The 9559-nt window shown below is 38.1% G+C and overlaps 1 protein-coding gene across 1 annotated transcript in view; it reads right to left on the bottom strand.

The window, feature by feature from the left end:
* Nucleotides 1-2365: 2365 nt before the first annotated feature.
* The window catches only part of RAB31 (RAB31, member RAS oncogene family), a 64736-nt gene continuing 57542 nt past the window's right edge, over nucleotides 2366-9559 (bottom strand). The window contains exon 7 of the mRNA XM_050315850.1: nucleotides 2366-6589. Coding sequence (XP_050171807.1) covers nucleotides 6492-6589 — 98 coding nt within the window. The 3' untranslated portion in view covers nucleotides 2366-6491. The remainder of the gene's footprint in view (nucleotides 6590-9559) is intronic.

Here is a 9559-nt window from a genome sequence, read left to right as displayed (position 1 = left end):
GAAAGCTTTTTTTTTTTTTTTTGTTCTTCAGGGAGTCTCAGGGATAAAAAGCCAGAAAAATCACTCTTGAGCTGCTAAATGTTTAATACCTAACCAGAAGCCTCAAAATTCTCTTCTCTGTACTGAATAATGCCATCTGATTAAAAACTTAATTGCTGCAACATTAAATGCAAGTTGGTACAGGTCTCTTACACCAAGTTCTGTCAGTGTACTGTCTCCAAGTTTTCACAACATCTGTGTTACCAAGCAATTCCGGTTACACTTGTACACCTATCTCTTGAAAACACAGTGATTATGACTGCTAGTATCACGAGCCTGCCCTCATATTCCTGCAAAACACACAGCAGTGGTAAGAGCTAATACAAACTAATCTGCATCAAGACCCACTTGGTAGTATTAGAAATATAGGCATTTGGTAATAATGACTCTTCTTACTCAAGATAAAAGAGAGCCAACTGAAATAAGTATTTCATACACACACAAAAAAATGTATTATGCAGCATTATGCTATTACGTATTTCTTCTCATCTTAATCTGTTAAATGTGGTCAACCATTGATTTCATACTTTTTAGTGGAAAGTCTTCCTTTTGGACAGTGAGAGAGCATTCCTATCAAGCAATTACTTTATCCCTGGTCCAGCTGTTTAAAAATAGAAGATCGAAAGAGGACACTATTGATGGCCAAGAACCCCATTACACAATGAAGGCATCCTATCATTGATGTCGAGACTTTAGGGAGAAAACCTGCACCAATTAACAGGGGCATTTGTACAAATGCCTTTAGCTAGTCTATCCTCCCGTGAGCGTTTTAACACTTTTAAAGAAAATTACTCTGTAGCCTTGTGTAAAACAACATCAACGAGGGATAAAAAAGTAAGAATCCTGCAGTTTACTGTTTTCCTTTCAGGGAAGGGAGGCATTTCACAAACCCAGTAGTGCCCTAACCACTTTTGCAGATTAGGTGAGGGGGTGGAGGTATGAAATAGCTACACAGGCTATTTCATCAGCCTCGCTGTCCTAATTTCAGTACAGTGCTCAGGAGATCACAGCAGGGTGTCCTGTGATGCTCTTTGCAGAAGGACTGAAGCTGGAGTCATGAAGATTTTTGAAGGCTGAAATGTCAAATACTTTTCCTGATGTACCTCCAGACACAACGTTCAATGTCAAAAGGAAAGCAGAAGAGATTTATTTTCCAGCCAACTGTATAGCTGCCCTCTCACACTAATTTCTCTCATGCTAAATTCAACTCCAAACTAACCTACAGCACCACAAGAACATGCTTCTAAGCCATGTAAAACATCCATTGACAACACAAGGACTGATCCATCAAGGGGCACAACTCTCTTTACATATGTAAAAGCAAAACAACATTCACTTCTGATTTTCCAGCACACTGGTAGTAATTAAGGGGCTAAGACTTTCCTTGAGTAGTACATCACCTCTTAGTTTACAGTTGTGTACATCGGCTCATTCTCATTTATGCATAGCTGGGGGAAAGATGCATAATTTTTTCAAGATAATTATAAGTGCTTTAAGGCAGGGAACAGATCCTGCTGAGTACCTATCCACCAGTAACTGAACTCAACATACGAAAACTCTTTGAAATACTGGCTTCTCGTTACGTATATAAAATGTGTTCTGTGCTGTTATTTGAGTTATTGTGCCTCTTGAGTACTGGTGTGTGTTGAATTTATCGTGGTAGCTAGAAAACTGTTAGTCCAAAACACTATTTTTCCTTTAAAAAACCAAACAATCCAACCCTTTACTCATAGTCCTCATAGTTGTGGTAACAACTTTGAAAATATGAGACAAACAGTGCAAAAAACTTCTGGTGAGGTTAAGCACCTCTTGAAACAACAGCACTAAGGGGTATGAAACACTGCATTCTTCTTAAGAGAGTGTCAATTCTTATCTCCTAAACATGAGTTTGAGGGACATAAAGTAGGGGGGAAAATAAAAATGTATCACCAAAATAAAAACATACAAAAGAGGAAGTGAGACATCCCAGCCATTGCTGCTATTCAAAGCAACTGGTGGTCACTTTCTACTGACAGCTACTATTCTAAATTTCTAAGCAGATATTGGCCACTCAGCTGCCTCTCTTCTAATGGGTATATTAAATAACTTATCAAAGGGATTTTCAGATGATCTTTTTCTGATTTTTGGAAATCAGTTCACTTGCACTGTAGGATTCTCCAGGAATGCATACAGTTTCTGCTATAAGGCCAGCCATACACGTTTCAAGCAGCATTTAAATCCCAGGCAAGTAATCCACAGACTGCAGAGAGACCTTTTTCAAGAGCAAATGATGTGCAAAATGAGAGCAATTTTGTTCTGCTTTATTGAAACCAGAGACATCCCCAAATCAGAGGCATTTAAAACATTTATTAGCATTAATCACTGTAGGTTAAATAAAACACCAAAACTACATTTTAGGGCAAAAAATATTATTAGCTATGATACAATTAATACGTAAAACAAAAGGTAAAGTATTAACAGATTGCAGCATCCCATACATGAAGCGAGTGGGTCCAGCCCAGTCAAAGCCCTTATATAAACAAAACAGAAATACTTAGCAGGTGATTTTAAACTGACGATTTATCACTGACTCTGGTTTAAATAATTAAGGGTAGGATAGTAAAATGTATCACTGTACTGAGACAGTCTAATTATAGTCAGAATGCTTACACATGTACTCTATCTAGTCATGCTTATTACCATGTGCCATGAAAGGATTAATGAAGACATGGGATGACAGGTAACTTTTCTAGGTATTGATACAGACCCACGTTACAGTGCAGCACTTCAGACAGACGTGCTGTACCATGAACAAAAATAGTAAGTTTTTTCCTTTTTTTTTTTTTGAGTGTCACTTTATTACTTCAGAATCCCAATTCTTGAATAATAATAATGGGCTTTTTAAGATTTCTCAAGTCTGCAAGACAAACTTTTTCTATAATATGCCATTTTCATGCATAAGAATGGCAAGTCAACAATTGTACCTTTGTGTGCCTACCTTCTTGCTACCTTTGATCCGCAACTTTTAAGTCCGTAAAGGTGAAATGATCGTTAACAAAAAAATGTACTTACAGAATACAATGTGCAGTATACGAGAACCAGACATAGTGAAAAAACACTACGTGTCAGCATAACAATATAAAACTGTACTTATATACACACACATATGCGGAGCATATATGAAAACCAGTTCCTTCATAATTCTGTTTTTAAACTAGTTCGTGACAAGCCAGAGAAGCAAGTCACCCACAACTGGACAGTCACAGTCTCGAGTCATGGTGCAAACAAGCTCCACCAAATATCCTTGGCACTACAGCCTGTGCCTCAGCCCTGCTGCCTGCTCTCTTGAGAAAATAAATCTTGGACAAATCCAGCACCAGCTGGCTAACCTAGAATGGCAGCATTGATATTACTATTATCCCTATTATTACAGATGATCAGCTACAGAGTCAGGTGCTCCTGTACAGTAATTTAACTTTTCACCAGCCATTAACTACTAAGAGGAATTCCAGTTGCTGCCGAAACTTTCGACTCCAAGATTGGGGGTTTATTCTATGTCATTTTTCTGGCTGTTTATGAAGGGTAATGGTACTTTCCAAGCAACACAGGCAATAAAAGGGAGCAGAAATCATTAATTTCACATTTGAAAATCACAATTTTTATAACAAATCCCATTTCAAGAGGCATGTGAAAGCTGCACTTTAGCTTTGACAAACAGCAGAGAGGCAACACCACCGATGAAAGTGAGCCCTGTGTTCAGAGGAAATGAGAGATGCTCTGCACAGCACAGTGACCTGTTATTTTTTCACCTGTGGCTTCAGACTTCTTTGCTCAAGCTCACAGTAAACCAAATATCAAGAACTTACACAATCAGAATCCTTATTCATTTAAATCTTTTTCTTGACTAAAAGTAGATTAAGGTGATTTAGATTTGACCCACCAAGTGCAAAAACATCTTGAGCCTACTTAGTCAGCGTTCAAATTTTAAAAATCTGACATTCATTGTTAAAAACTTCCAATTTTGAACTATTTTAACATATAACTCATAAATCTGTTCTGATTCACATACTGCTCAATGGCAGCTGTGAGAGTTGGCACTTCAGGACAACATCCCATACAGATCAGCATCATTTGCCAGTTCCAGCATAAATTATATAAGGTACCTGTAGAATTAATTGTCTTACAAAGCTTTCAGACATCTCAATTAGGATTTAGTAAGTTTTGAGATGCCACATTAAAAAAAAAAAAATTTACAATGATTTACAAAAGCTAAAAATTACTGCCATATGTTGAACTAAAATTTATGGCATCTTTAAAAACATGGGTTTGATCTCACTTTGTTTCCTGGGTAAAAGGTCCAGCCTTTTACTGGGTTTTACTTGGGACGAACCAGATCTCTTGCAGCATTGGGTCCTAGAGCCCATAAATTGTATGAATTTGTGATGCTGGTAAGTTTGATATTTCTTTACAGCTGAGGGCCAGGTTAAGCTGTCCCTCCACAGCCAGGTGAAAGAGCTAGGCACCACTGGAAGACTTGCTTGTACCAGGAAGGGATTAAATGTTCCCTAAAGGAGCCTGTATCCCTCCCCAACTATCAACAATGATGATTGCTGAATTCTCACTTAAATAACTCTGGATTATCAGTAAAATAGTTGCTGCAGTGAGTCAGAGACATGGATCATATATCAGCACAAGGTGACAACTGAAAGTTTACCCAAAATATTCAAGAGTATATTTTCAAGTATGAGTGCTTTCAAAGGAGGCCAAAATATGGGAGAAATAGATTATATGTGAAAAACAATACAGTTTAGATTCTCAGATAAAATCCAGAGGGACATTTCCCACCTATAACTACTCCAAGCCCTCTGGAGACAAAATGTTCCTGTTGATTTTATCTGGCTCTGTTTCAAGCCCTAATAATTAGTGACATTTTATCAAAGCAATCTCACAACCAGCCAATAAGGTCTGCTTTTTATGTATAAACACGGAAACCACGCTCTTAGCCTGCCTGCTCATGATTTATTGTGGAAAGCCGTTTTTCCTTTTTGTTTGCTTTTCGTAAGTTTCCCCCCAAAATGTGCAGTGACGATAATCTTCCCCATAAGAGAACAAATTAATGTTGTGGAATGCAGGCTGGGCTCTGGTTACGAATCCGGCATTTCTTACCCTAATTCCCGTTTCCAATGAAACTGATGAAGAAGATAAATTTAGATTTTATCATCTCAGTCACGCACATTCATAAAAGATGGAAGTGGAAAACGCATACAGTTTTACATTATTACCAGTTCATAACCATCTGTAGGATTTTTTTCCTACACTGCATTTTCAAGTGCATCACGCTTCAAAGATAGCACACAGTGGGTCTTCCACACCACAAACGAGGAGACTACTCCACAAATTCACAGAATTTCATTCATAAACAAACATTTGGGTTTGTTTTATTAGATTCCAGCCTCTAACCCCAAATTATATTGTGCTCTCTTAAGCAGTTTTTGTACAGAAATATCATTCTCTGAACTTGAAGACCCCTTGGAGCGCAGCAGTGAGACCATGACGAGTGAGGCACTGTGGCATTAGAAACCAAGGAATAGGCAACTTTGAACAAGAGACAACTTTGGTCTGGGGCACAGATTTGGAGGAAACCTGGTAAAGTAGTGGAGATTAAGCCTGTATTTACCTTCTTTCTACATTTTCAGTAATTAATGAAGCCTACACCCTGCATAGGGAATCATTCCAGTCATTGCACAGTGGCTGCATTTTCATTTCCTTCTGGAGCACACTGGAAATGTAGGGGGTCTAGCAGATTCTTTCATGACAACTCCTTCTTTCACATACACAGCACCTCCCGACACAGATTTTGACTTCTAGTCTGTAAAAACTGCATTCGCTCATCCTTTGGATCCTTTTTTTTTTTCTTCAGTTAGCAAATTCAGTCCATTTCTTGCTGATGTTTACTGAAAGTGTGAGATGAAGCTACAGATTTACAAAAAACAGTGAAGCAGAATCCAGCTAAAAAGATGGCAGTGAAACCATAAAAAAAATTTGCAAATCAGGTTTTATGGTGTTTTTTTTCACCCTATTATTACAGAGAAAACTCTAAAAACATGCCAAGTCCACTTTGCAATGTAAAAGGTAAGTTTTTGCAGTAAACCTAAATTTTATACATAAACCAATCTTTTTATTAAAAAAAACCCCTCAGTCATTGGTTTAAACAGAGAGTCGGAGTACTCTGACATTGTAATTTTGACAGGATACTAGAGAGGATTTTCCAACTGGGTTTTGCAAAATCCCTTTGAAGTAAAGCCTTCTGCTTCTGGTCCTTGCGTTATTGCTCATGGGAAGTACTGAAATTACTGCTTTCAAGATAAGGAGCCACGTCACTGAGATCACAAAGTCCTTTCTCAGTGAAAAAAAAAAAAAAAAAAAGGCAAATGGTGCTGTTTTTCAAGTAAAACTTAAAAGATCAAGTTGGGTCAGCAGCACCGCCTACCCGTCTGTGAAGTCTGCTTTCCAAGTTTGATTGCTCCATTGTTACTGTTTTCATGAGGATCTAAGGGTGGAATTTGCCGACCTGAAACACAGGAGGAGACAGTGAGTTCAATTTTCCTGATATAGTAACAACACCACATGCAGGTAACAGAAGTATTTAGCTTGCATGAGAATTACATCTGTGAAACTTCACCAGAAAACAACCACCTCCTGTGTGTCTTAGATGTTTTTCCTTGCATCCTGCTTATGGAAAAACATTTTCACATTTAAAAACATACATGAAATATATGTTATTGAGAATGCATGAAGTACACTGGAGTTATATTATACCTGTATTTAAAAAAAACAGTTATCTTACTGAGCACCTTACAACTGAGAAAGAGAAAACTCTCAGCTTTCTCCTAATTCCACTTGAATGTGAACGGCGCAAGTTTAATGAGATCGTCCCTGTCCTAAATCTGCATGGCCTTTAGTCCCTGCACACTGGAGTTTTACAAAGCACTGTAACTAAACACACGGTGCCTACACTTGAGAGAAAAACCAAATCTGTTCTTTCCATTGAATCCCTCCCTCCTTTGAATTATACCTGTGTCTTTCTAATTGACAGCTTCGATTACTTAACATCAACACCACCCCCTCCCCCACAAACTCTCCTGACTTTTTAATCATCTTATGGAGTGATTATTTCAAGTTTTTGAAAGAATTTCAGCCATCACGGGAGAGCTAGACATCTCTCCTGGGCAGCAGGGCACTGCTCCAACTCCCTCCCCTGTATGCCCTTTTAGTACTGTTGCCTCTTTTGTCTAACTGGCTTCCTATTAATGGACTTAATAATTAGAATTATAAATGGAAAACCAAGATCCTCCCAGGTCCAATCTATCCTCTGTCTCTGGTGTGCACCTGGCTTTTCCATTAAACTCTTGTGTGATCTCTCCATCAGGACCTGGAGATCTTACAGTCATGGCAATGTACTTTTTCATCACTTTATGGATTTCTTGGAAATTTTTCTCTGAAGCTGAATCTACTGAAGCTGAATCTACTTTCTATGAATTACTCCTTGTTTTACTATTACCCATGTTAAAGAACAAGAGTTAAAATCTTTAATATTTGTTATACGCCATTTTCAGAGAACACAAAGTTCCTGTGAACAGCTCATCATAATCCAGGCAGATTATACAGTTTAGATTTCCCTATCCTTTGCTTTATTTATCCACAGCTCGCTTGCCAAATGTTCAGTGAGTTTTATACCTATGTTGAAGCCCAAGTCCTGCAAATTATTTGGGGGAGTGGCTGTGGTTGAGTTAAAAGCATTCAGGTAAAATCCAATCCCAATGCAAAACTTCATCTCTAACACTTGTCCTCAAATTACCTTTGGCCAAGACCATCAAAATTTCACCTCTCTTATTCATTCAGTTCTGCACAGGTAGGTTATACAAGAAAAGTGTGACTTCTGAAGCAGATAATATATTTGTACAAGTGAATGTGAAAGGGAAAATTCCTCACACTCCTAAGCCAAAGATACTATATTTGGTCCAACAGAGTGAGAAATGGGTATCTTGAGGGTTGAAGCAGGTATAAGCACTGACATTACAATGCTGAACTCTATTCAGGTCACTAAAATATCAACTTTACACCCTGCTTAACATTCTGTTTGGACTTCATGCTTGTATAATAAAACAAAAAGCAGAATAGGTGGTTATAGACCCAGCTGTTAGGTGCATTTAGTTCTGTTGGCGTTGTTTGGAGACAAAGAGAATCCACTAATTCTTAAAACTCTAGAGAATATGAAGAACATAGTATTGGCTTTCCAAGTAGGTACCACTGTTGTTGCAGAGACCTGGAGGGAACTTCTGTATTAGGCAGCTACTACTTTCAAAGTGCTTTCAACTCAGCCCCAGGTAAAATAAAATCCTGTCAATGTAACTCAGAGCACAACATAGCTAAAAAAATGAATCTACAGACACAGTTTCCATAACGTGCCATTAAGAAAATACCTGTAAACATTTAGCCCTTCTAACAGTCACTTTGGAAGAGGAGAGCTTTTACATGAAAAGTAGTCTAACTTTCATTTTAGAACTCCTCATTAAACAATGAAGGTATCTCTATTTGGTTTTCATTCAGAGTTTCATATTTCTTAGGAGTTTCAAATCTTTCCTACAGTACTGTTGACGTGTATGCCAAGAAGCAGGTAAACTTATCTTTGGAGCAAAAACCTTGCAGGCTTCAAGGTCAGCAAGCAGTTTGTCCAGTTCAGACCAGGACACAGTGTTTGTTGTTGAGAATCTCCTGGATTTAATTCACTTCTCAAAACAATAAAACCCACACAGATAACAAGTACAAATAATAAAGACAAAAAAACTCTAGACATATTTGCTGGTTAGTTATTCTGGCCTTTGAACTTAAGTACCGTTTGTCATGAACTAGCTATGTTTTCTGCTGTTTGGATACCACCACCACCACTCCCTTGAGTTCCTTGAACTCAATGCAAGGAAATAAATGTTTAAACAGTCTAAACTTTTTTCAAGTTTGAGAATATTTTTTTTCTCTCACTTACTATTTCTCTTATTACCAGAATTAATAAACCATCGAGTTAAATCATTTTAGTTTCAGTAACAAGACATCCCTGCCCAACTGGCTTTTGTCACGACAGGAATAACTATTTTGGAGCACAAAACTCAGTCTAACACTTGAGAACCAGCTCCACAGCAAATGATACAGTGATTTTTTCATCAAGTATCAGGGAAAGTGAATTAAAAAAAAAAATCATTCAGAAATCTGTTTGATTGACTGTGTTTCCCCAAGCCTCCCTGACAGCTAGACTCACAGCAGGTGCTATAACAGAGAAAGCAGCAGCAGAACACTAAGGCTGAGCAGTGAAACGCTGAGCCTGCATCCACACTTCCTGCATCTAAACCAGCTCAATCACTATTGCCACCTAAAAGCACTGTGATCATCTCATCTTGTCATTCAGCTCCTGATGAATACGGCATCGATATTGCTGACACCAACTCAAATATACCTGGCACTGAGTCAGGATCAACAGAGGTCGTAA

Source organism: Myiozetetes cayanensis, unplaced genomic scaffold (genome assembly GCF_022539395.1).
Source record: "Myiozetetes cayanensis isolate MyiCay16 unplaced genomic scaffold, myiCay2020 scf1, whole genome shotgun sequence".
Classification (NCBI taxonomy): Eukaryota; Metazoa; Chordata; class Aves; order Passeriformes; family Tyrannidae; genus Myiozetetes; species Myiozetetes cayanensis.
Note: the sequence above shows the minus strand (reverse complement) of the source record. Positions and strands in the feature narration are given on the sequence as shown.